Source organism: Microtus pennsylvanicus, chromosome 13 (assembly GCF_037038515.1).
Source record: "Microtus pennsylvanicus isolate mMicPen1 chromosome 13, mMicPen1.hap1, whole genome shotgun sequence".
In the NCBI taxonomy this organism is placed as follows: Eukaryota; Metazoa; Chordata; class Mammalia; order Rodentia; family Cricetidae; genus Microtus; species Microtus pennsylvanicus.
This window is the reverse complement of record NC_134591.1, coordinates 9448334-9476319: the sequence shown is the minus strand read 5'-3', so window position 1 is coordinate 9476319 and position 27986 is coordinate 9448334. Positions and strand designations below refer to the sequence as shown.

At 44.0% G+C, this 27986-nt stretch overlaps 1 protein-coding gene across 6 annotated transcripts in view; it reads left to right on the top strand.

The window, feature by feature from the left end:
- Positions 1 to 27986, top strand: part of Cdk5rap2 (CDK5 regulatory subunit associated protein 2) — a 210880-nt gene that overhangs the window by 176454 nt on the left and 6440 nt on the right. For 5 of the 6 annotated variants that reach the window (XM_075945801.1, XM_075945799.1, XM_075945800.1 and 2 more), the window contains 10 exons: positions 1081 to 1259; positions 6673 to 6792; positions 10280 to 10396; positions 12353 to 12542; positions 13411 to 13535; positions 14628 to 14876; positions 16536 to 16613; positions 17463 to 17728; positions 20472 to 20615; positions 26859 to 26985. In XM_075945801.1, coding sequence (XP_075801916.1) covers positions 1081 to 1259; positions 6673 to 6792; positions 10280 to 10396; positions 12353 to 12542; positions 13411 to 13535; positions 14628 to 14876; positions 16536 to 16613; positions 17463 to 17728; positions 20472 to 20615; positions 26859 to 26985 — 1595 coding nt within the window. The remainder of the gene's footprint in view (positions 1 to 1080; positions 1260 to 6672; positions 6793 to 10279; positions 10397 to 12352; positions 12543 to 13410; positions 13536 to 14627; positions 14877 to 16535; positions 16614 to 17462; positions 17729 to 20471; positions 20616 to 26858; positions 26986 to 27986) is intronic. The other variant, XM_075945802.1, reaches the window with a different exon arrangement.

Below are 27986 nucleotides of genomic sequence, written 5' to 3'. Positions count from 1 at the left end.
GGGTACTCTTGGCCCTCACTGTACATTTGGAAGGCAGCAGCACGCCTGGCATCCTTCACACTGTCTGGGCTCAGCTGCACCCGGTGTTTACGTGTTAATGGATGCACTGCAGCTTTGGAGTCCTTTGCTCTTGTCTAAGTACATGAATAATGAGACTGGCCACTGACGAGAAGTAGTAGGGAAAGGGGGAGTACAAAGAGCTTAAATTAAGGAGCTTATCTATAATGGAGATTCACACTGGCTTTTCACAGCATTCAGCTGGTTTTTTTCTTGTGACTTAGGTGGTCCTTGCAAATCCAGGTTACTGACCAGATGATTGCCAGAATGGTAATATAGAAACCTGCCAAGGGAGTCAAGATATCTTTTTTAGGTCTAAGGCCATCCTGTGACTTTGGGATGGACTCCCACATTCTCTTGGGGCTATGGGGCCAGATACCCGTAGGTCTAATGTGAGTGGTGCCACTTATGAACCGAGACAGCACCTGGCTCATGATGCACCTTGGCTTCCTCGATTGTAAAAGACAATAGTGCTTCCTTCCTCAGAGGGTGTCCGTGAGGACAAATAAAGATCCAGAACCCTGGGACAGAACAGCACTTTGTGAACAGGTGCCCCTGAATCATGCTTTGTCTCAGGCTGCTGCCCTATAAATCACAGTGTTGGACAAGCACAGTCTCTTCCCTTCCTTTTCTTCCTTGATTCCAGACTTAAGCCCATGGAGGCCCTTCTAAGGACTAACTGAGGTTCTATGGATGGTCAGTCACAAAGAGAAAGTTATCCCTAAGTATTCAAGCACATGGTCCAGCTTGGGATCATGGTGTGGGAAATGACATTTCTTTTTAAAATTTTAAGAATTTCTTTTTATTCATTTTTGAGAATATCGTATGAGTATTGTTTTTGTATTATTGCTTCTTCCGTTCAGTTCCTCCCATCTCCCTTTCTTCTCAAATTCATGGATTCTTACTCTTTAATTATAATTATTACATATATATGTATATACATACATACATTTATAAATCCAGTCTTCACTAGATGATCTCAGGAGGTTGTATTTGGATATGACTTTTCTTTTGATCTTGAAGGTTGAGAACTGAGGAAGACAACTTAACCCATCATCATCTCCTGCCTGACTCTGCCGAGCCTTCTGCCTCTCATGCACTGTCAGATGATGAGATGTCTGATAAATCCTTCCTGTCTCTAGACCAGAAGACAGACAACAAGACTGGGAAGTTCCCTGCTATGGAGAACAGTTTTCCTCAAGGTGAGCTAAGCTTCACTAAGCACCGAAGGCATAACCAGGCTGTCTTGTTTTGATGAGCAGAATGGGTTTATGTATGTCTGACCATTTCACCAGTGGAGGGAGAACCAGAACTGCTCATGGAGGATGATTTATCAGCGGAAGGAGCCATGATGTTACAGTATGCTAGCAGTGAGGAAGTCTTGGTTTCTTTTTTTTTTTTTAATTGAGAAAAGGAAGAAAAAAAAAACAAGTTTCCACCTCCTCCCAGCCTCCCATTTCCCTCCCCCTCCTCCCACCCTTCTCCCCCTCCCCCCACTCCTCTCCCCCTCCCTCTCCAGTCCAAAAAGCAGTCAGGGTTCCCTGCCCTGTGGTAAGTCCTAGGTCCTCCCCCCTCTGTCCATATCTAGGAAGGTGAACATCCAAACTGGCTAGGCTCCCACAAAGCCAGCACATTGCGTAGGATCAAAACCCCGTGCCATTGTCCTTGGCTTCTCATCAGCCCTCATTGTTCGCCATGTTCAGAGAGTCCAGTTTTAACCCATGCTTTTTCGGTCACAGTCCAGCTGGCCTTGGTGAGCTCCCAGTAGATCAGCTCCACTGTCTCAGTGGGTGGGTGCACCCTTCGGGGTCCCGACTTCTTTGCTCCTGTTCTCCCTCCTTCTGCTCCTTATTGGGACCTTGGGAATTCAGTCCAGTGCTCCAGTGTGGGTCTCTGTCTCTATCTCCATCCATCACCAGATGAAGGTTCTATGATGATATGCAAGATATTCGTCAGTATTGCTACAGGCTAGGGTCATTTCAGGTTCCCTATCCTCAGCTGCCCAAGGAACTAGCTGGGGACCTCGGCTTGGGCTCCTGGGAGCCACTCTAGGTTCAAGTCTCTTGCCAACCCTAAGGTGGCTCCCTTAACTAAGAATTGTGCTTCCGTGCTCCCCTATCCAACCTTCCTTTATCCCAATCCTCCTTTTTCCCCAAGTTTCCCCCATCCTCCCCTTCTCCCTTTTCTCTCCCCATCTCCCCTTACTGTTCATAGCAGTATTATTTGTAATAGCCAGAACCTGGAAACAACCTAGATGCCCCTCAATGGAAGAATGGATGAAGAAAGTGTGGAATATCTACACATTAGAGTACTACGCTGCGGTAAAAAACAATGACTTCTCAAATTTTGCATGCAAATGGATGGAAATAGAAAACACTATTCTGAGTGAGGTAACCCAGACCCAAAAAGATGAACTTTGGATGTGCTCACTCATAATTGGTTTCTAGCCATAAATAAGGGTCACGGAGTCTACAATTGGTGAACCTAAAGAAGCTAAGTAAGAAGGTGAACCAAAGGAAAAACATATAGTTACCCTCTTGGCTATGGGAAGTAGACAAAATTGCCGGGGAGAAAATTGGGATCTTGGGGTGGGGTAGGATGGGGTAAGGGGACTTGGTTTCTTTTTAAATGATGACTCGGGCGATCTGCTCTTTTCAAAGGGTCGGTAGAAAGCCCTGCGGATATGTCACTGTTGTTAGTTGTCCTTTAGTTTCTGCACATCCTGAAGCAGGTCCCTTAAGTGATGACTCTTGGCCATGGCATCAGGCCTTTTAATTTGGTCTACTCAGGCTGCTGCAGCTGAATACAGGGGTCGGCAGACAGCACAAATCCATCTCTCACAATTCTGATGTGTGGAAAGCAGAGGTCAGTGTGCCTTACAGGCAGTGTGGTTGAGTTCTGTGAGCATCCTCTTCCCACTTGAATTCTGACATAGAAGAAGAAAGGTCAGAGGAGATCCCTATGGTCTGTCCACAAGAACATTAATCACGGGCATTGCGTCCTCATGACCTAATTTCCTCCAGGGGCTCCACTCCCTGACACCATCACACCTGTGCTAAGGGCTTCAGCATGGGAATTTCAGAGCACAGATGTTCTGCCTTGTTCTGTTGCTAGATGTGAACTAAACTGGCCAAATCAGATTCCCAGGGACCTTCCCCATTCTTCTTTCTGCTTACAGCCTTCATTTCTTCTCTTGGGATAGAAGTTGGACTTACTGTTTGTCATTCAGTATGTTTCAGAGATCCAAAGTACTATAGAGGCAGGCCAGATGGACTTGTGCTTAGCACACTTTTCCACCCAAGAGACAGATAGCCAGTATTGGAGGCTGTGCAGGGTGTATCCTCTTACAGTTGCACAGCACTGCTCCAAAGTACAAAGTAGCTCTAGGTAATGTGCATGGTCCAAATGAGCTAATTCACAAGAAGGCAAGGTGTGGAGCACAGCCTATGTGTCAGGCCTTTGATACGTATAAACTCTGTATCTCTCTTGATGGTCTCTGATCTCTTGCCTATTCCAGTGGGTTTTTTCTAAGTCACCACAGTGGATTCTGTAACACACACTACTAGCACTCCTTGCTAAAACCTTTTGTTAATACTAAATTAATTACATAAGCCATTGCTTATTGAATTGTAATTGAATTGTAATTGAAGTGTTTGGTTTAAACAGCTAGATTTCTTTTAGATGGAGAAGCCGACCAATATGTCCATGATACTAGAGCCAAGTCTTTGCCCCATGATGTCCTCTAAGGCTCCTCTGGATACTCAGGTCCCACATCTTAGATGTACCTAGAATATGACGTGCACATTCTTGGTATAACTCAGGAACCAACCAAATCTTCCAGTGGCCAGTCACCTAGACTTCCTGGGGTTTCTGGTGGTATCCCTTAGAGATTTTTGTGAGACTTGATTTTTCCATCACTTCTGGTTGTGGGTTCTGCCCTCATCTACTTTAGGTTAGACTATAAATCATTTCCCTGTCCTTAATGTACCCCACTTCTGCACTTAGTCCAGTGTAACACTTAGCCCCTCTCCAGGATACTGAAACCACTGCATGAGATCTGATCGCATGGGTGGAGGAGCAGCGTGAATGGATCTTTCAAAGGGAATGTGATCCCATTTTCTCTATGTGGTCTTAGGCACAGCTCTCTTCTGCCTATCACTGTATTTTTTTTTAATATAAGAGATAAAGGTTAAAATAAATATAGAAAAAAAATTAATTTTTCCAAATCTCAAAGTAATTCAGGCCTGTCTCTTGTCTCTGTTCAGCAAGGATGTGTCTGGGCTGCCTGTGCCCTTAGTGCATCACTAGCCCTTTTCTTGAGTGGGAGCTCCGTGCTCTGGAGCCATTGAAATACAGCCACTGTTTGCTCTTTTGTTTTTGTTTTTGTTTTATTTCTCTTCAGCTTTTTCTTCTCTGTATCTGTTTTTTCTTTTGTCACGTTTTTAATCTGTATAGAGAAATAATTTGGCATTTTTTTTCTTTGCTCACTTACCATTCTTTCATAGACTTTCTGACATGTTGTCAGATAATGTCACTTTTAGTGGCTTTGGAACAGCCCTCAGATGGCTGAACTGCAGTTTTCCTTCTCTTCCTAGAGCTCAGCACTTTCTCACAATTGTAAACAGTGCTGCAGGGGAGTCTTGAACACAAAGCCTTCCTCTTTGAGGGCATTTTCTTAATATAAATTCTCTAAATTTGGAACTACCCAACAGAAGACACACATTTATTTTTCTGTTCTTTCTTTTTTGTGTGTGGCAGATTTTATAGGATTTATGGTTTTTACAAGTTAGGACTTACTGGAAGAGTTTACTGTAAGACAGGAGGATCCTCTTCTCCCACTTTGGAAAAGGTGTTATAGTATTCCATTCTCCTCAGGATGGCTGCATAATTAATGCATGGTGTCTAATTCCCCTGGGGATGTTTCCTTCAGCCCATGTGATAATCCTCACTCTGAAAGATGGCTTGTGTAGAGCATCATCACTCCACAGTCAGCAGTGTGAGACTCAAATAAACCAGCAAGGAAGGTGGCAGTCCAAACCAGTGAGCTGGCTGACTCTGGGCTGACGGTCTTCTGGAAGAAGGTTGGCAGGACCTCGAGGCTGGGCCGGGAGGACCAATGCTGGGCACACCACAAATGTGCACAGACAGCCTTTCCCGCCGTGCTGCAGCGGGAGGCAGACATTCCACTAAATGACTTGCCGCACTTCTGGCATTAATAGGAGATAGCTGAAGGTCTGGGAATTAAGTCATCTCATAAACATTCAAATTCATGGCAAAATTACTATTTAATTAGGAAAAGATCTGTAACATTGTGCTACTTTTAAATGAAAGCCATTTTGGAGGAATTAAAACTGGGTCATAACATTAGTCTAATGTTTTAAAACAAACATTACTAAGACACACTGAGTGTACCCTAATTGATGAATTAAAGACATTAGTTTTGCCTTTGGATATTTAATGTGATTATGTTTTAAACACTGACTCTGGAAATCCTCCTCTAGAGTGAAACTATTCTTCCTTCTTTCTCTGTTGAAGTGAGATGTGGCAGAAGGTAAAAAAATTAATACACAATCATCCTAGGAAATTTGGAAAAATTAAGTATTTATTAAATGATATGTTAAAATGTCAAATGGAGGTTTTTAAAAGCCTGAAATCTATCACCTTGAGGTAACTACAATTAATATTTCATTGTAATTGCTTTTTTGGTTTATTTGTTTATACTACCTGTATGTTCTTATATAGAATTGGGATTATGTAGTAACCAATTTTATATCTTTTGAAATTTGCCATAACATAACACATTTTCCATATTTATAGTTTTCATTGCATAATTTAATAGCTGTGTAATCCCTCAGCATAGTGAATGGACCTCGGTTCAATGAACAATTTGAGCTGTTTCAGTTTCCTGTCACTTGTAAACTCAGATAAGTATTTTCATGCATTCTGGCCAGTGCCTGTGATCATCTCACGTGAGCCTTAAATAGAGTCCTGGAAGTAGAACTATTTGGGAACCGACACTGGAGAACTTTCCTAAAACTAGTGATATCAGTATCCCTAGAGGGTCATACACATTTATACTCACACAGCAGTGATCTGAAAAACATTCTTTTTATTACCTCTCTCACTAGCATTGTTTTAAGTCTTGAAATTAATGAATGATAAAGGGATAACATACTCATTGCAGAAAAAAAGAAAACTAGCCTAGAAAATTATCTGGATTCATTAGGAAGGTAATTTAATCAACTCTCAGGCAGTTCAGACTAACTTGAAAGTGATCTGTTACTTTCACCATAAGGAAGATTTTAAATTAATATTTGATATTGAGAAGAATAAAAGGCTGCATTAGAGTTAGCATTAAAATTGTATGGAGTATAATTTTTGTGTGTGATGTAAAGTTACTTCCTCATGGAGGGCTGCAGAGAGCCATTATTGAGCCATGACTATGTGCTGTGGGAAATAGCTTGGCCTCCCCAAACCTGGGAAAGAATTGCCAGCTGCTGACTATCTCAATACATCCAGGGCTATTGAAATTTCAAGATCTCTGCATAATCCACCAACTATTCAATTTGTTGGGGACTTTAGACTTTAAATTTAAAATGTTTTTTCTTCCTGTAGACTTACTAATGGAACACATACAGGAAATTCGAACTTTGAGAAAGAATTTGGAAGAATTTATTAAAACAAATGAGAAGCTCCGGAAACAGCTGGAACATCAGAGGTCTGAGACTGACCAAGGTAAGGAAGGATTTTCCCAGGGTAAGAAATGGGGTTTGGTGGGTTGCTGCTCTGTGATGTGTTTGCCTGAAGAGGCTCTCTGTGAATCATACTGGGTGGAGAAATTGGCTAGCCTCTGGGGTCCTGAGCTGTAACTGTGTTCTCACTATAGTGGTATGGATTGGGATTCTAAAATAGAATAGAGCCGTATTTTTTCCTTTTTATCAATAGTAGACTATAAGCCAGGTAGTGGTGGCGCACACTTTTAATTCCAGCACATGAGAATCAGAGGCAGGTGGATCTCTGTGAGTTCGAGACCAGCCTGGTCTACAAGAGCTAGTTCCAGGACAGGCTCCAAGGCTACAGAGAAACCCTGTCTCAAAACAAAAACAACAACAACAATAGACCATAAACTGACATCTGGCAAATCTTTCATGCCAAAGAAGGCCAGCACTATTCCCACCCCACCTCAGTTTGCTTTGAAGGGAATGGTCTTCCTTTAAAACTGAACACCTGTAAGACACTCCTTCACATGGTTCAGAAACCAGCTGTTGCTCACTGTAACTGTTAACCCCTCCCTCCCTCCTTTCCTCCTCTCTCTCCTTGGTTTCCTCTGTAGTCATTGTATTGTTGAAGTTGGTTGGGTTGCCCTGGGTATGTTGATCGGTGTTGACTTTGGCAGTTCACTCTAGTCTTAGTTGTTTAATGAAACATGGTTTTTCTGCTATTAAATGAAGCAGTGTCATGAACAAGGCCTTGCTCAGTGCTCACTCAATAAATAGTTGCTTTTATCACTGTTGGTTTTATTTTACTATTTTATGTAACAAGGCCAGTTTAACTTTCAGTCTTTCCATGCTCTACCATTGAGGACGCTGACACCATTTTAGAGATGAGATCACTGAGTTCTAGAAATGTAGGACTCATTGGTAAAACTCAAGACTTGGACCCCAGTCCATTTTTCATTGCTCTGTAGTCCACACATAAGGCTGGTTCTGAAAGTTCTGCGTGTGCTTCGGTTTCCACTGTGGTTTGCAAGAAGCTTCCAGTCTTCTGCCTGGGCTTCCATTCATCCCATGCACCCTTCATCCTCCTCCCTCACCCCTAGGAAATTTGATTAATTTGAGTTATTAGTTGTGTCAAACATAGGAAAGAAATTCATGCCGGGCCCTTGATGTTCACTCTTGGTAATGCCTGAGTTAGATTCATTATGTTTTACATTTTCCCCAGCAAATCCAATTATGGAATTATTTGGGGGTTCAAATGGCCACCGGCTACAGTGGAGCCCAATTGTAGAATAATTCCTCTGACAGGGACGTTTACAGAGAGGCATTCATAAAATCTTCACTCTCGTGGAGAGATGTGCTGTTCTCGCCTTATTGTCACAGTTTCTGGGAAGACAAAACAAAAAGCAGTCCTCCCTCCCCCTGATGTGAAATGTTCATCTTGGGGATCACTCTGAAAAGACAGGACTCTGTACGATGTCAAGGGGGAATGTCAGAAACTCTTATGCCTTAGAGGCTCTAGCTCACTGCAAGTTGTCTGGTCTGACTGCAGAGGTAGTACTCAAAGCAAAGGCTTGCCGCATAGCATCCAGGTGGTCTTCATGAGGGCAGTCGGGCCTAGGTAGGTTTAGTGAATCGGGAATGTTTTATGGCCTATTATTTATTTATTTTCAGGTAATTTCCTGGCATCGATCAGTTTCGATGTTGGGATTTCTGCTGCTTGTTCTGATGAGTCTGTGGTTCTCTTGTGGCCCCACTCTCTGTTCATCTAGAAACGCAGATGAGAACACAGTGCAGCAGCATGGGTGTTTGTATTGTGCTAACCGAGGCTTGGCAGGGAGGTGGGCAACTTGCCTGATGCCTTGCAGCTGTTAAGCAGGAGACAGGCAGGAACTCTGAAATGATCCCAGAGTTCACTGGGACAATTAGGGGAAGAGACATTTGTGAATAAAAATTAATCTGATTTAATTCTGTATGACTCATGTGTCAGAGAAGTTCTGTAGAGTGGGAAGAATATTTCCAGGAGAGCTAGCCACACCTTGTTTAGAAGGGGTGTGGATGCACACCATAGGCACGTATGTACATATCCAGTGCTTTCAGCTGCAGGGAGCTGGGAAGAAACGTGAGAACAAGCAGTGGAAACAAGGGCTGGTTTTTATACCTCCATTGATCACAAGAAACCCAGCGGCAGAGAGCTCTGACGCAGGCTTAGGCTGACTTACTTCCATGGTGACTATTTACTGTCAGTGTCCCATCTTCCTAGGACAGTGTCCAAGGCATGGGAAGGTAGAGTCTGGAGCTTCTCTCTTCTCTAGTGCACCATCTCCTTGAAGCCCTCAGCAGATTTCACTTAGGTCTCACTGGTTGCCAGAGACCCCTGCCCATGTCCTTACCTGGTGTCTGGGAGCACAGGGTTGTGGCATTTTGGTTGTGGTGTAGTAAGTGAACTAAATCAGTACAGAAGCCAGGAGGGAAGCATCTGCCTGCTACACAGAGAAGATGCTGGGCATCCTGCAAGTGTTCAAGGCCGGCTGTGAATGGAGCACCCCAATAATAGCTGCAGACAAGAAAGCTGTGCTGAGCTTGGGAGGCCAAGGAGGTGCCAAGCATGAGGCATGCCCTAGGTTGAATGACATAAAGTGCCCCCCATCTAATTCTAGATCCCAGTCTCCACAGTGTACACTTCTAGAAAGGGAATTAAGCCAGTAATTGATAGAGTATAGTTTTGACAGGGGAAGTGGGTGTGAAGAGCATAAAAGTCACCTGGTTATCAGCATTTTCTGGACCTGGGGTCTGAATGGAAAGAAAATGGTGTCTGTTGTGGCTCGGGAGCAGAGCAATGGAGGGGCTTGAATTCGACACAGAGAAGTTTATTGTTTGTACTGCAGACCACCAGATATTTTTCAGCATGAAATAGCAGTGAAAGGGTTGTGCTCGAGATGATAACATCATTGGTAAAACAGCAGGGAATGAAGCTAGACGAGGTGCTTAAGACCTAGAGCATATTAGAAAGTTTGCCATAGTCTGAGCATTCTGGGAAAGAATCAGCAGCTGTAATTGCCTGCTTGGACAGGAGGACAAAGGGGAATTTAGGATATTCCCTCATGCAAGCCTAGGTCAGAAATTGGAGTGGGTCTTCTCCTAAGACAGGGAAAGGGTAAGAAAGACCAGAGGGGGCAGAGTCAGACCAAGCTGCCTCAGAGACAAGGCCCAAGGCCTAAGAGTCAGTTGACCATGATGGTTGCTACTGTCATTTTTCACCCTGCTGTGGTTCAGCTCTCATCTTTGTTCATCTTCAGGGCATGGTGATATAGAAGCCTCCTCTTGCCTCCCTGTTAAGCTCACTGTCCTTGCCCTTTAGACTCTGGCTGTGTGTTGTTACATGGTTCGTGGGCTGGTTTTCATTGCATGCTATATTTCTTCATTGTTTCGGCATATTTCTTAGAAAGATTTATCCATCCTGTCCGAAGCTGTCTATAAGTCACCATTCCTGTGTGTTCTTATAGGTTCCACAAATGTTTTTGCTTATGGCTCAGAGCTGCACAGCTCTCTGACATCAGAGATACATTTCCTGAGGAAGCAGAACCAGGCCCTCAGTATGATGCTTGAGAAAGGGGCCAGAGGTAAGAAATCAGGGGCCACCTGCAGCCTAAATTCCAAAGCCCTTTGTCAAAAGATATCTGGAGCTGACACCCTAGATTCCAAAGGGGCGGACCTGACAATTTTCTACCTTTAACTGCACACCAATCCTGTGGAGCATTCCTTGTTTTATTAGCTAAGAAAACCAGGGCACAGGTGGGTTACAAACCGCCGCACCTACCTGTTGTGACAACTAGAGTAAAAATCCTCCAGAGCAGCTGGGCGGTGGTGGTGCCCACCTTTAATCCCCGCACTCGGGAGGCAGAGGCAGGTGGATCTCTGTGAGTTCGAGGCTAACCTGGTCTACAAGAGTTAGTTCTAGGACAGGCTCCAGAGTTACAGAGAAACCCTGTCTCAAAAAACCAAAAAAGAAAGAAAGAAGAAAAAAGTCTCTACCAGGGTCTCAACATATGTTACTGTATTTTCTCATCCCATCCCAGGAAGAGAGAAGCACTGGAAATTTATTACTGCCAAATCTTTACTGGAGATTTTCTCCTACCAGTGAAGTTTATCCAGAATTCCTTATAAGGATTCGTAATTCTTTCTCTTGGAGCTTAGCTGCCAATGAGCTTTTACTTATGTTACTGTTCATATGTATAATGATTCTAGAGTGAAGAATTATTAGCCCTGTTTCTCAAGTAAGAATTCACAGCCTAAGCAATTGCCCTGGTGTGGTCACTGAGCTACAGGTGCTGGAGCTGGAATGTAGGTCAGCTTATCCCACAGTCCTGGGGGTGATATGGGTACTGATTTTGCCTTAAGAGTCAAAACTGGGGCTCATGCAGTTCATGCATTCATTCAATAACTTTTCTCTATCCTGACATACAGGGGAGCTTGGTAGACTGATACAGAAATAAACAAGCCCGTATAGCATTAGAAGGCTATAATCCGATGGATGAAATGGGCAAACCTATAGCAAGGAGGAGTTAGGCCTGCTGTGATAAAAGGCAGGCCCTTCAGCTCAAGTCCTCAGGATCCAAGTCTACAAAGGAAAGGGATGCTTATCCAAGGTGTCTGAGGGTCAGCGGAGAAGAGACAAGGCGCAGGTTAGAGATGGAGTGATGCAGCTGTGCTGATGTCACGTGGACCAGCAGGAGCCCTCGTGCACATGGAAATACTGAATCCTGGTTAATAGTAGATCTACCTCCAAGGCTGTGCCCCTTCCTGTCCATATGGCTACAGGGAAGCCTTACCCCTGTCTCTCATTTGTTTCTCATCTGGAAGATGGGGAAATTCCCAGGGCCTGCCTTGGCAGTATGCTGCAAAGACAGGACATTGAAACACTAGAGGGCTTGCTGTAGTGCCCTATATACAGTTAGTGCTAGGGTGTGCTACCATTGCCACTCCTTTGGCTCTCGTGTGGTGTGTCTGAGGCCTGGGCTAATAATAAGCCTGTCCAGACAGCAACTCTGCATCCTCAGTCTGGCCCAAGGGAGGAAGCTGAGGCACTGAGGAGTGAAGAGCTTCACTTAGGGTCACAGTAGCAATTGGAGAAGCTGCACTAGAACTCTTCCTCCATCTCCCTTCTGGGAGTCTTATTGTTTCCTGAGCCTCCAAGGGTTATTCCTCTGGGGAGCCCATGGCCTCCTGTGGAGTTCTGCAGTAGGCTTGCTGCTCTCCGTACTCATTGATATCTGGGTTCCTGCCTGTCGCTGTACCCACCATACTCACTAAGGTAAAGTAACAGAGGTTTTCAAGAACCATTATGTAATAGGAAGTTAAGTAGACCCCTTTCATTCTAGTGATGTTTAATCTGCAGCCTTGATATTGACAGATTTACCTGCCTAAAATGCATAGGATAATTGCAATGCCGAAACTATAAATGCCAGATTAAATCTCATTCTTTTCTGTATTCTTGGAGTGCTTGAGCTGAACTGCCATACCAAGATAATAAGATTGGAAAAAACAAATGGTATCCCTTCTCATTTTGGTATTTGCAGATAAACAGAAAGAGAATGAGAAATTACTTGAGTCCCTGTCTAGGAAGGCTGCAAGTCTTGAGCACCTTCAGCTAGAGTACACCAGTGTGAAGGAGGAAAATGAAAGGTTACAGAGAGACATCAGTGAGAAGGAGAGACACAATCAGCAGCTGACCCAGGAGATCTGCAGCAGCCGCCAGGAGCTGAACAGGTGGGCTTGACTCGGCTGGCCCTGATGGCCTGCTGTGCCTGAGGATGAGATTGTTGGCACGAGGCACAGTGACTCCAACCCTAGTGTGCAGAAACAAGCATTGTCAGCTGGGCGTAAATGTATGGAGAGTGGTCCTCTAAAAGAGAAGGAGGATGCTTGGGGTGGCTAGTATTTTCACTAGAGTGGTCAAGAAAGGGCTTTCTCAAAAGACCCCTTTTAATAGAGAGCCACACAGTGAACATGTGAGGTGAAACTATTGGAGATGGCCATGTTTGGCAGAAGGCACATAGTCCCTAAGACAGAGTTGCTGTGGCAAACCAGAGAGGGTGCTATGCTTGACTATAGTAGGAGCTGAGGGAAGGGAGGAGGGTGGATGCTTAGTCATGTTTGGCTTCTGGCCCTCTAAAGACTCCAGTTTTGCTCCAGATGGCATAGGTCACTGAGAGACTCTGAGTGAGCCAGGAAGATGTACATATACTCATTCTTCCTCTTAGACTCCACCTTATTCCTTGTGTCAACACACAGGGCTGTCTCTTCTGTGTGAGTCACCTCCCTCATCCCTGCCCAGGTGCCATCAGACATCCCTGAGTAGAGGTTCTGGATCTTCCCTGCCTATGTACCTCTAGAGAGTGACAGCCTTTTGGGTTTCTTTGGCAGGAATTGGAGGACACCTTCCTTTAGAATGTCTATGAAGGTTACTTGAGAGGTCTATTAAGTGTGAGGCATAGGCTATGTGGGAACTGGGAACTGTGATGGAAATCTTAACAGTGCTTGTCCTAGCACATTTTGTCCACACCCTCTCTGTGAGTCCTGGATACGCCTCCTGGAGGGAGAATTAACCCTTCCGACCTTCCTGGGTCCATTTCAGGGTACAGGAAGAAATGAAGTCAAGGCAGCAGCTGCTCTCACAGAACGATAAGTTGCTCCAGGCCCTCCGAGTGGAGCTGAAGGTGTATGAGAAGCTGGATGAGGAACATAGGAAGCCACAGAGAGGTACTGTGTGCTCAGGGCCAGGCCTGAGGCATCTCAGGGCTATGAGCTCACCCAAAAAGCTGTTCATTGGGTGTGGGAGGACATGGCTCTTGCTTTTCCTTATCCTACCATTAAACCCATACTGGCCCATAGATAGACTAGGTATATTTAGAAGCAAAATCTTTGGCCTACTCTTTGTTTTTGAGGCAGTGTTTTTCTATGTAGCACAGACTGACCTTAAATTAAAAATCCACATGCCTTAGCCTTACAGGTATATATCACCTAAAGCTAAAGTCTGGAGTCTCACTTCTTTCATCTCAGCTTGTTCTGACTTCACCAGTAACTGGTTCAGTTATAGCCTCTACAAGCAGGTCTGTCAGTATCCACCGTGTGGAGCTCTGAAAGTTAAATGAGGGCATTTATTGAAACAACTTAGCCACATTCCTGGCACATAGTAGGCATCCAAGAAATAACTTTGTCATAGATTTCCCATCATTCATCCAACAGATATTCCAGAGTGCCGCCACATGCCAGACATTACTCTTAGGTGCTTTTCAGCCTTGGTGTGCTCTCTTTCTAGAGAATGCAGATCAGAGTGCCTGACTATAAGGTCTAACATTTGAGAATCAATTTGGAGGCACAGTGGGGGGGTTTCTAAAACTAATTTTCCAGATGGTTTCTCCCTATTGAAAGTTTATCTAGAAAGGGTCATCTCTCAGCTTTTGCTTCTTCTCAAGTTGCTTCTCTTGTTCTTGCTATTGTCCCTGCCTTTTTAATATACTGTAGCCCTTAAAATCATCCCCTTTCATTCTATAATTCTGGTCCAAATAGATTTTATTACCACTAGACATAATTTCGGGGTTTGGTGTGCAATTTGCTAGGCTTTTATGGCCAGAAGTGAAATTAATTTCCAGCTCTTACTTAGCTTGTGGAATAGCAGCAATTAAGTCAGCCAATATTTTTGTTTTTAAAGTCGAGTTGTTATTTTAAATTGTACCTACTTCTTAGGAGGGGGCTGGATGGTGGTGCTGGGTTGAAATGCCCTTGAGTTTCTTTGATGGCTGACCTTTGATCTTGGGAAATGTCAAAGCTTTCCTTTGTATGTGTCTGCAGAGGCCCAAGGTGAGGCATCTAAAGAAGGCTGGAATGGGCCCGATTCTTTCAGCGACCTGCATGGCCTCCTGACAGAGATGAGGGCTCTCCGTGAGCAGCTGGAGAGGAGCATCCAGACTAACAGTGCCCTGAGGAGCAGGCTGGAGGAACAACTGTCACAGGGAGCGAAGATGCCCCAGGAAGGGGCTCTCACTCTGGCTGTCAAGACCCTATCTGTCACCGAATGTTCCCTTCAGCTGGATGAGCATGGTAGGAGCTAGGCTCTTTTCCCTTTGTGGGCATTCAACTCTCTGGGTCAGCATGATATGCGATCCTCTGATTGATGCCCTCTGGCTGCTCTCAGCTCACCTTTTAACACTGCTGCATAGTCTCTGTGTAGACACTGGGTTCTCTGGAAGTAGAGTTATGGCTTCCAGTGGCCTGTGCTGTCTCGTCTTGCTGTTTAGTCCCACCTACAGCTCACTAAGAACTTTTGCCTTGGTTTTGTTTTGTTTGGTTTTGGTTTTGGGGAGAGGATTTCTTTGTATAGCCATGGCTGTCTTGGAACTCTATATATACCAGGCCAGCCTTGAATTCAAGGGATCCCCCTTCCCCTGCACATCTTCAAGGTGTGCACTACAACTCCCCACTCACTTGTTGCCTTTAAATGAGATCCTAAACCCCTTCCTTACTCTGGCTTTCAACATCTCATAAATCCCAGGAAGCTTCCTGGTAACAGCTGGGTCTGATTTGCATTTGCTTGTGTACTTGTATGGGCTAGAGATGCCTGGGAAGGGCAGAGGATATGCAGACTTGCCACACACAGCCAGCAGGGGCTGGAACCAACCAGCAAGCAGCTCACATATCGGCTTCCTACCGACTATATTGTCCGTCTGTTACCTTACCATTTCCCTGTTGCTTTAGAGTTCTAGTTTACAAAATAAATGGTAGCATGACTTGCTGTTAAATAATATTATTAGGATAAAACCCAGTAGGGTTTTATCTCAGCAGATGGGGTGGTCTTATTAAAGCATATCTGCCTGGAGTACCATTACTCCGCATTCATAGTGGGACATGGTGGAAGAAACTTGCATGGGAGATTCCAGCACCTGAACATACTTACTGTTCTGCCACTGGCATGCTGAGTTATCTCAGTCTCCTGGTCTCTTTCTTTGAAAAACAAAGTATAGCATTGTTCTGCCCACTAAGCACGTAAGAGTTCAGGAGCTTCTCAGGGGTGAGAGTGCTTCATGTATTATCTACCATCTCATGGACCTCCATCAAGTGTTTCAGTTGTTGCAGCTCCCTTTCCTCTCATGTTCAGGTTACTGTATCAGCTTCCCCACTAGCTCTTCCACTCTAAAACATAGACCTCAACCTAACATTTCCCACCTTGAGTGGGTCACTTAGCCCTCAGGGTGCAAGTACTGCATCCTACTATGCCCTTCCCTGTACCCAGGTCTTAGCTACAGGAATTGTGTATCTTCTCCCTAAATGATGACTCATACTCTGCTTGACTTTTCTTACCCTCCTTCCCTCGAGGCACTGAAAAAGTTTTAAAAGATAATTCAGGCATCAGCTCCTGGGATGCCCACATAGGGTCCCCCTCACCTGTCTCTATACTTAGCTCCCTTATCCTTGGCCACTCTGAGATGAAGTTAACTGTTTACTGTTTTGACAGGAGGGTTCTTCAAGAGAGGGCTCTGGGCCTGGCCCCTCTGTTAGCTGGTGTCTGCACAGGGTACCAGGGAGTGAATAGAATGTGCATGGTCCTGGCTACAGGACTGTGTGCGGTGAAGGTGTGAGTGAATGTTCAGTTTCTAAAATGAATGGATGCATGTGTGATACTCTACCACATACTAATTCCATCCTTTCTCTAGTGTTAATGATGGTAAAGCTCATTTTCCTCTCTTGTTTTGTTTGTTATAGATGGCACCAAATGTCCTGAGGCCAGTAATAATTCATTTGATCTATTTGAGTCCACCCAGGCAATGGCACCTAAATCAGGTATAAACTGGTTAGCTGCAGTAGTGTTGGGTATGACAGTAAAGCTTTGTAAATAGAAGAAAGGGAGGTCCCTGGCTGCTGGGTAGTGGTTTGGGACTTAGGTTTGTATCTCTAGAGGATACTCTCCAAGCCACTGAATTCATCCTAGGAGTTAACCAAGTACAACCTCAGAGACTTAAAACTTGAAGTTTTAAACTGAAACCACCTTTGTATGGATTTCAGGGTCTCTGGGATCCAGCTTCAGCAGTACTGGACAGTCTGCTCCCTCTGCAGTGGGGGCTGACCACACGGATGAGTCATTACCTCCAACTGTGCTTTAACGTTCTCACGGTTTCTAATTTTCACCAGTCTCGTCCCCTCACTTCCTCAAGACTCAAGAATGCAGGCATCTCTGTAAAATACCTCTCCAACCACCCCCGTCAAAATTAACCAAGTTAAAAAGCAACAGGATTTTCTAGGTGCATAATGCTGACTTCCTGTCTGGGACAGCTCAAGCTGCCTTTTCCAAGGAGCCTTCCTTGACTTCCCTCCTTGCTCAGATAGCTCTTTAACTTTGATCTCTGGCTCACTCTCACTTTGCATTTATAATTCCTGCAGCTTCAGTATTCCCATTAGACCCTGGACTATTGTCATGAAAATAACAGCATGGTTCATCTTACCAGCCTAGGGTCTACCACAGAGTGAGTGTTCAATAAACATTGGTTATGTTGATTTCAGACTTTGCTCAATGTAAGATAATACAGCTGTAGGCTCAAGGCCAGGCCCCGTTGCTCTCGTGCTCGCTCAGCATAACTCCATGGACACAGGGGCCACCCCAAGTAGATCTAACATTTGCCTCTTCTTTTGTAGCTTCCGAGACTCCTCTGCTCTCTGGAACTGACGTGGACTCTCTCTCCTGTGACAGTAGCACTTCCATCATCAGCCCCCCTTGCATGCCTTGCCTGGTTGCTGAACACCATGTGTGGGCAAGCAAGAGTGGCCACCATATGCTGGGCCTGATTGAGGACTATGATGCCCTCCATAAGCAGATCAGCCGTGGCCAGAGACTGCTTGCCAAGATGGACATTCAAACTCAAGAGGCTCTGGGCCCCACAAGTCAAAAGCTGGGGCCAAAGGTAACCTAAGTGTAGGGCTGATGTGGTAAGATCCTTCCTGTTCCCAGTAAGCAGAGGGACTGGCTACATTCTCTGGAAGATTCCTAACAGCCTAGACTTCAGTAAAGCCCTAAAAGGGAGGAGTTGGGAACTGTTGCACATGAAAGCGCAGAATTGAGGGGGCAGGCTGTTGGTGATCAGTGGCCAGCATGTTGAGATTGTACCCTGGTTGACCGTGGCCACTTCTCCCCAGTCTTTCTGCTACTCTTTGTCCCTTCATCCTCTTGTATCATTCCACCCCTCCACTTACGCACCATGTGGGCCGACTTGTCTACTTGGCCTCTGGGCTGCTGTGGGGCAATTAGAGGCCCTGATCTTCATGTACACTGTACCAGACCCAATCAGGTTGTCCCCTTACGACACAGAGCTCACATCTGGCCGTGAGCCATACTGACCATGCCATACTGTAATTTCTTACAGCCACTCTGTGATGCATGTGTTCCTGAGAGATGTTCTATGTCCACCGTAAGGTCATCTTCCTGCAGAGGAGATTGTGTGTGTATTTGCTCAGAACAGCCCTGTGAAGGAGGTTATATCAGTCCAGTGTAGAGATGATGAACATTGACTGTTCTCAGTCCTGCAGCCAGCATGCTCTGTTTTCTGGCCATTGCTGGCCGACTGACCCCCTTCTCTCTGGGAAGCAGCTCTAAGGACTTCTGGTTGCTGGGCTGGCTTCAGTCAGTCTGCCCACTGTCAGTCATCCTCTTTCCCCAACATGTCCTGCTCTGAACAGGCAGGGCCACAGGTGCTGTCCTTGTTTCCCCCCATATCTGTCTCCAGCCTCTTTCTCTTGACTTTTCTGGCTTGACATTCCCCATCCTTAACTTCGCTCTTCTCCCTACCTCATCCTCCTGGAATCCTCCTCATCTCAAGTTACCCGTTGTCACAGACTTACATGCCTGACACAAGTCGTCATGTGTTTGACATGCATTACCTCCAAGGCACCAGGTGAGAGATGGTACTAGACCTTTGAGCTTCCATTAGTCACAGCTTCTGGACACCACTTTTAAGGTTTCTTTTTCTTTGCATGTGTATGTAGGTATGGTGTGCATGTACATGTATATTGTGTATGTGATTACCTGTATGTGATCACATATATATGTGCAGATACTTATGTGTGGAGGTCCGATGTTGACTTCCAGTCTCATCGCTGTCTACATTCTTTATTGAGGTGGAGTTTCTCAATTGAACCCAAACTCACTGATCACCAGTGTAGCTAGCCAGCTTGTTTGAGAGTCTGGATCCCCAAACTCTCCCTCTTTAGTGCTTGGATTTTAGATAGCCACCACACCTGCCCAGCTTCTACATGTCCACCTGCTTACTCAGCAAGCTCTTTATTCACTGAGTCATTTCCTCAGTTAGTCTAGATTGTCACTGAACACAGCTGAGTTCCCGGTGGTATTTGCTTTGGCTTTGTGTATGACTTTGCTTTTTTTGTTTTACTATATTTAAGAATCATATTTGCATTTTGTCTTCTCCTAGATGATAAGCTCCATGAGAGACGGGACAGTGTTTTTATGGCCCATTAAATAAACAATACCTACTTACTCCCCTTACCTTGTATAGAGTAAGTGCTTGATAAATAATATTGAATAAATTAACACTAATAAGATTCCTGTTCTTTTCTGATTAAAAAAATACTTATTTTGAAAGCTAAAATCGTAGAAAAGAATAAAAACAAAACTTCTCTTCAAATACACTTAAAGGTCAGCACTTGTAATTGTGTGTGTGTGTGTGTGTGTGTGAGAGAGAGAGAGAGAGAGAGAGAGAGAGAGAGAGAGAGAGAGAGAGAGAAACATACAAAAATAAACACATATTTTGGGGACACTCGAAGTTTATCAAATAGTCAGAAATATGAGGTTCATATATTTCAGCTATGTGGTATTAATACTTTTTCTTTTGAGCACTTGCCTTTTCAGTGACTGCCAATAAGCTACTGCGGACCTAGCATGGGCTATTCCTTTTTTCACTGTGTGTGGGCATGTCAACTGCAGTGAGTTATCTTTTTGTACAAATCTCTTACTATATTTTGATTAGGTGTAAAGTAGGTTTCCCCATTTAAAGTCTGGGAAGGTTTTAGGAATGCTGTTAACTGTTAGCATGTTACTTTACTCTTCAGAGAGCTTGTGTCTATGGTTCTGAGCTAATGTCTGTCTCTATACACCTTTGTCTTTGTTGAATAATATTCATATTTTTGTCATTTTGCTATCTAAACAGGTGTGCAGTTTTTTATCTATCAGTTGCAAAGAGAAATGCTTTTCAGTTTCCTCTTGCTCCTCTTTTTATCTCTCTTCCACTGCGCCACATTCTCTTTGTTCTCTTGCCTTTGACACTTCTCCCCATGTGAGTGTGCCTCCAGCACAGAGACGGAGAGAGGTTCCAGAGACCCCTGATACCGTACATTCTCAGAAGGCCATCTGTGGCAAATATATCAGTGTTGTGCCCTGGGCTGTGTTGCTATCCTTTGCTCTCTGGTGGTCTGGATGGAGTTACTGTGGGTTAGTAACCATGGTTATTGACTGGGTTAAACTTACCATCAAAATTCTCTCTACTGTATAGCTCATAGGTGTTGCATAACCCTGGTTCCCTCTCATCATGTGGAACAGGAGCCCTCGTCTGAAGCCTTCTGCTGCCTATTAAGTCATGCTTGTCTGTGAGTGATCCCTGTCAAGGTGACTTGTAATAGCTTCGTTATCCTTTGTAGGTTCCACTGTCTGTGCCTCTGAGCAAGTTTCTCTCCAGCATGAACACAGCCAGGCTGATCCTGGAAGAAGCCTCAAGGTTGCTGAAACTCTTCTGGAGGGTCTCGGTCCCCACAGATGGCCAGTGTTCACTTCACTGTGAGCAGGTAGGTGATCCCACATGCTCAGAGGCTCAAATACCAGAGAGGCCTGCATCTCTGTTCATTCTATGGCCAGTTAAGAACTGGCCCACAGCTAATGTGCCCCACCTTGAGCATGGTACCCGGGATTTGGGAGCCATACTGAGTTCTTACCTAATTCCCAGCATGCCATTATTGAGTTGTATTCTGTTCACACTATGTACAATGTTCAGGGCCTGGGTTGTGGAACTGATTTGAACGCATACATGTTTGAACTCTGGGTTTGTTCTTGACTTGCTGGGTTTCACATGTCAGCTTGTCTTTATGGACCAGCTTGCTCAAATTCCTAGCAATGCCTTGCACTTCAGGGCCTTCTGATCTATTGATGGCTTCCGCTGGATTTTTGTGAATAACTATATAACTATTTGAGAGCGAAAGGTCAGAAGCCTTGTCTTGGCTTTCAACAGTAGGATTCACGTGTATCCTGGCACAGTGTACAACACCCTGGCTAATCGCAGGAAAAGGATGTTAGAGTTCCGCTTGGTCGCCCAGTCGATATTTTCTATTTCATTTGACTGGATTGATAAATGTTTTCCAAAGGTGAGCACGAAGGCAGAAGGGAAGTGTACATTTCAAGTCACTACCTCATTTAGTTTTGGCAGCTCTCAGACCGTCACAGCCTGGCAGTGAGGTTGTTTGTTTCGAAACTTCCCATGACACAAGTGTCCTGGGGAGCAAGGGGACACTACGCTCAAGGATGTTTATAATCATACATGTGACATGGCTGAAAGATGAGTGATAATTGGATCACTTGAGCTCTAACCTTACTGGCTTTTCTTTCTGAACCCACAGACTCTTTTCTATCGGAGGCTTACATGACACTGACCGTCTGCCTGCTATGTATGTCCTATGACTCTGCTGACTGCCTTTTACTCTCAGGTCAAGAAAGAGGGCCCCTTGGTCACTCAGCCATAGCATCATCTTCTGTTTTATCAAACCCTTACACACATTGTAATTATATATTTGTTTGCTTAATGCCTGTCTCCCTCTGTTTTCCTTCAGGATCTATGTCTGTTTTATTCATGTTTTTTAATGAATGAATGACTAGATGGATGAATGAATAATTTTTTCCACTCTCCAAAATCAATGCCTGCTCTAAATTATGTTAAAGGTAACATGTCTGAGCTAAACGGTTTACCCTTGGTGCATTTTTTTGCCTTTGGCAGACAGAAGAAGCTGTTAAGTAGACAGAATCCAGTTTGTCTACTTTGACAGAATACATACACCCCTCCACCCCCCCACACATACACTCTTGTAGCCCTGTTGATCCTCTTCCACCTGCAAATGAATCGGGGGCGGGGGAGGGGGGACTGTCAGTCTTTGTGTCCATGCACCCTTCTTGAAGGCATCTTAGGTAATCGATTATGTTCACATCAGCATCATAAGGATTCAGAGCCGAGGAGGACCGCAGAGATGCACCATGTGCTTGCTGGTATTCATGGACTGCTGTGTGGTAGGAAGTTGCTTCTGGGCACATTGCTTTTTTCTGCCTGGTCTTCATGTGGCGCCTTTTGTTTGGTGTGGGTGAAGCAGACTTCTGAGTTTATAGCAGCAGGTCTAGGTGCTTGACAACTTCCTCTTTTCTCTGTGTTGTCTATTTACCTTTATATTTAACTCAACTCCCCCCTCAGCCCCTAGCAATGATCTGGAAAGTGTGCATCAGGTTATCTGAGAAATGTATATGAAGGGTTACCAAATATAGACATATCCTTAAAACAGGAGACTCGTAGGACTGTGAGGGGTTAGCTTGGAGGGTCAGAGGTACATGATGATTTTTCTAATCAACACTGATTTGTAGATTTGACTTTGGAGCCATATAAAACTTTACATAATTATAAATAGAATTAATCAAAATGGGAGTGAGGGAGCAATGTCTAAAGATTCATAGCAATGGGAAGTCAGCCAGCCATACTGTGTATCACTGGGGACATGGCCATGGGAGCAGACATGCCAGTGATATACCACGTTGGTTTGAGACTTCCCCAAAGCACAGAGTTTTCAATGGTTTTCTTTGGTTATGTTGTTCGCAGACACTGGTGTTAATAATATGGTACGTTCCTATTGTAAGATAAGTGTAAATTCTTTACATTTATTTATTTATGTGTACACACATACTTGTGTACTGGCATGCACGTGGACGTCAAAGAACTGCCTGTAGAAGTCAGTTCACTCCTTCCACCACATGCGGCCTGGGACTTCACCTTATTAGCAGCTTTGGTAGCAGGTGCCTTCACCTGTGATGTAAGATAAACAGTGCAGAATTTCATTAGGAACTGAGAGTTTTACTGAAAGAAGGATAAATATTAAATCCGAGAAATGAAAACCATATGATCCTAAATTTGAATTATAAGCATAAAAATGAACTGTGATGCATTTTCTGTTTTACAAATTGACTGAATAGCTCCACATAAGATACTGTAGAAATAATTGCATTCAGAGCATCAGAGATACCCTAAGACTGGTTCTGAGGGCCTCTTTTCAAGGGTTGGGCCAGGCCTCCTACAGGAAATGGCTTATTTCAGTTCTGGGCAGACACACAAGATGAGCTTAGAACATACAACATCCTAGTGAGGAAGAGGGAGGTAAATCTTGGACCTGCCCCATAGTATCCACTGAAAGGTTTTGATAAGTGCAGCTGCTAGGACCTCACTTTTGCTATCCTGATGTGTACAACCAGGAGCATTGAAAACCACAGATTAAAAGAAGGTAGCTTATAACTGTGTACTTCTTCTTTGGATGCTAAGTTGAATAGATTATATTTTTTTAAAAAAAAGAAGTCTGACTTTGGTAGTTTTTCAGGATTTGATAGACTTTTTTATAGACTAGGCATTCCTAATACAGTTGCTTTAAAAATCTAGTATTTGGGGTTTGTGTTTTCATGCTCAGTGGTGCTCAGGAGTTATCTTGTGCTAATGCTGTATAGGTTCAGAGAACTTTGTAAGTGATGTATACTGAACTATTTTATAGATGACATGACATTGGAGGGAGGCTAAACCAGTGTCAGGCCTTGAACTGACAGTTGTTAGTTCTGGGCAGGTTCCGGGATTCCTATCCAATTCTGTTGACTTGTATAGATATTTGAGATGCTCATCATGAAAAGGAAAAGAGTAACCTCCCCCAGAAGCCAGGTGAAGTGCTGACGGTGTGCATGTTCTCGAGGGTGGGGGTGGGAGGCTTCCACTCCTGTTCATTGATTCTAAGTGCCTACTTGGTGCCACATGTCCTGCTAACACTAAAATCTTACCCCTTGTTGTGGCCTCAGGGACTTAGGTAGTTTTCTTTTTTAATTCACAAATGGAGTATGTTTGGACAATTAGGTCAAGGTGTCATTATTCATTTTTTTAATTAACGTATATTATATTTAATTGACATAATTACACATTTTATGTATAATTTCATGCTGTGAGGTTTTAATACATGTGTACAAGATGAGGGTGATCAGCATGCCCACTATGTATTATTTCCTTGGGTTGGCATCATTCAAAATCCTCCATGTTAGCTGGAGTTGCACATTCTTACTCCCGTTTTCCAGAAGTAGGAGCCATGTAACTTCAGGAAGTTACATGACTTGCCTCAGAATTCTGCAGCCAGGAAGTGGCAGAGCTAGGCTCTAGAATTTTGCTGTCTTAGTATACTTTCCGTCATGAGATGAACGGGAAGATTTAAGTACAGTGAAACAACAGACATAAATATTTAAATTTACTTGTTTTAAGTGCTAGCTTGAAGATGTCCAGTTTTAAGTGAGTTCTGGTAAGCACTGGCCTGCAAACTGGAGGCTGGCACCTGCTCTTCAATAGCCGCAGGTGCGCAGAGACAAGAAAGGAGCTCTTTGCTGGTTGGGGTCATTGCTGCCATCTAGCATGGCATGGCTTCCTGAGCTCCCAGTAAGGAGGGAGTGTTAGTTGAAGTGTTAAATCAGCATTATAGCTTTAAAGAATATATGAATGGGGCTAGGGAGCTGGCTCAGATGGAAAAACCTGTAGAAGCATGAGGACCTGAGCACCCGTGTCGAATCTGGCCCTGAAGGGTGTGCACATCTCTGAGCCCAGCATTAAGACAGGAAGTAGTGGCAAAATTCAGTGACTACCTAGCTAATTCAGTGATTTCAGAGTCAGTGAGAAACCCTGCGTCAAAACTAAGATGGATCGCAATGAAGAAAATCACCCAATGCTATTCTCTGGCCCTGTGTGTGTGTTCACACAGGTACGACCACATGTGCACATATACACATGAATATGTATAATACACATAGATTTGTAGTACGTACACACATACAACAAATTATCGTTTCAGACAGCCTGAAATCATATCTCTTGGAAATAACTAACATTATGGCTTTTTGCCATATCAATACATCTGTGTTCAGTTTTATGAACAGTTGTTGGTTTTGGTTTCTTTATCACTAATTATAATCATCTATCAATAAAAGCCCTGAAACATTGTAGCTGCAGAATTATTCCTTCCTATTTAAGCCCTATGCTGACCTGACTGTAGAAAGAGCAAAGGGATAAACCAAGCAATCTAGGAAAGCAATCTTGCTCCGGCAAGACTGCCTTCTTGTCTTCCACCATAGCCTTTGAATCTCACTTTACTACAGTATGAAAGATGAGCCAGATGCTAGTCCAGTGTCACAGATGCAGAACTGTAGGGAGACTTTGACCTAGGATCGTGGCCTGTGAAATCCTGACTAGAAGATAAGTATTCATGGGCTCCTGGCCTGTACTAGAGAATCAAAGCAAATCTAATGATGAAATTAGGATCTGTTTTGGAGAATCACTGAAGTCTTTGTACCTGACATGATTGGTTAACCTAAAAGGAAGTTAAGGTGGGGAATAAAAAAAGATACATACCTTAAACCTTTTAGTTTAACTTAAAACATAAATGTGCATTCATTTCTCATTCCTTTGATATAGGGCCAGGCCTTTTCTTTGAATATGGGTTTTCTGATTGGAGTTCCACATCTTCTTTCTTTCACAAACCATATCCATAATGTATTTCTGTCACTACCAATTTCTGTTTCTTCAAGATGAAGAGGAAACTTAAGGCACTTGCAGAGCAATCCGAATATAGAATTCTTATAGACTGTTCCTCCTACATCTTTTATAGTTGTCTCGCCCACACCTAATTTGCTAGCAAAGTGTTTTTCAGTGAGTTGCCTTTATCTGGTCTCCCATAAAGCATATTTTAGTTTCCATACGGCCAGCTTTCCGTCCATATATGTGGCTCACAGGTCAACATAATTTGTAATTAGAATCTGATGTTCTGTTGAAAGCACAGATACCACAAACATGTTTGGAACAAACTAGAAAAGACTCTACAGGGACTGCCAACGTACTGTGTCCCTTCTTGGTAGCAAAGGTGTAGTGCAGCCAAGGGAAAAGGAGTGTTCTTAGTCCTGGAGTCAGTTAAGGGAGTCTCCACTGCGACACTCACAAGATGGTGGATGTGGCATGCACACTCCACTCTGGAAAAAAAAGAAACAAAATTGGTCTGTACTTGATGAGTATTGTTGTGTTAAGATTAAAACATTAAAAAATTTAAATCAGTATTATAACTTATGTTAACAAAAAAGAAACTACAAAAATTTAAAACTCACCATTGATGTTTGGTTACCACATCAATATATGTTTATAGCTGTAGGGATCTGTTTCCTTTTATGAAACAGAAATGTCTCACATGCAGCATTCAGTCTATTGATTTCTTTCTTTCACTAATTTTAATCATCTTTTGAAATCAATAAATAGATCTCTACAGCATCCGTTTTAATGGCTACACAATTCTTTTTTTTCAATGTAAGTACCACAATTTTTTTTATTCAGATTACTATGAACCAACTCAGTTTATTGTTCTTGCCTCTGGCAGTGCCAAGGTGAGTGCCCATGGAGAAAGACATAATCCTGTGCTGATGTGATTGTCCCTGGGCGTAGATGCTGTGGCACAGAATGGACAGGCAGAGAGATAGAATGCATTTACCATTCAGTCTGTCTTGTACCATCACTGGGCCACAACCATTCCAAGAGCTATCACAGTCCTGACTTTCCTCCTCTCCCTTGATTCTGTCCAGTTCTGCTAATGTATTGTGCACAAAGGGCTTCTGGCTTATTCAGATATTTTGCTAGTGAAGTTCAGCATCTTTTGATGTTATTTTTAGTTCCTCCGATGTAATCTAGTGTTTTAGTTATTATATTTTTCTCATTATTTTTTCTTTAGATTGGAGAACTGAAGGCAGAGATCACCAAACTACACAGAAAGTTGTTTGAACAAGAAAAGAAGTTGCAGAACACAGCAAAACTTCTGCAGCAGAAAAAGCACCAGGAGAAAATCATTTGGGACCAGTGTGAGTGAGAGGCGGGGGCTGCCACACTGACAGCTGCCTACCTCTGTGGTCAGGTCAGGGCTGACAGTGCAGTCATGGCCTGCACCCTTTGGGGCCCAGGCTTCTGAGATTATGCCTCCTTCTTGGGGTTTATTTTCCTGCCTCACCCTTTTTGAACTGCACAGTGAGTTCTGCCAGGACTGTCCTCTCATGGGTAACAGATGGTGCATTATAGGAACGTGGTGAGTGTCCTAGGGGAAGGGCCCATAACTGATTCTGAAAGGAGTAGACATTGGAACACGGAATGGCAGTCTAGGACAGGACCTGCAATGACAGAGGTGACGGTAGGTTTGGTTTATGTGTGAGAACCCAGAATTATCTTGCTGGTGAAATAAATGCGGACTGTGCAAGGCTGAGGTAAGGGGGACCAGAGACCAGGGCCTCTTGGGAAAGACCTCCAGAGGAGATCAACGGGGCTCCTTCCTGCAGAGGACCAAGCTGGCATGTTTCACATGAAAGTCTGCATGGTGTTCCTACCATGGGCTTCAGGGGAGAAGGAAGACAGCTTAAGGTCTGTGCTGACTCTTAACTCAGCCACATCAGGGCCTCGTATTCAAACCCACAACACTCCTCACCCATGTGTGGAGACAAGCAACTTCCACCAGGCTCTCCAGCAGCTCAACGCTGGCCTTGCCTGTACTGTCAGCTTATCAGATTGCCTGTTTTAGGATTGTTACCAATTGTACCTTCTTCTGTCCACTATTGCAGCTGGTGGCTTCTCTCTCAGCAGTATTTCTTAGAAGCATGGGGCATAGAGGATTGCAAAGTAGGTGGTCTCATTAGCTGCCCTCTAGGAATCTTCTGGAAAAGACTATGAGGTTACTGAGGGTTTGAACTGCAAATGAATAAAATTCAGTTATGGCCAGACACTGGGCTCCTGTTCTCTGTCCTTTTCATAGCTCTGGGGACAGGGGACAGGTAGTTTATTTTGTAAAGGACCCTGAACTCAATGAAGGGTAAGG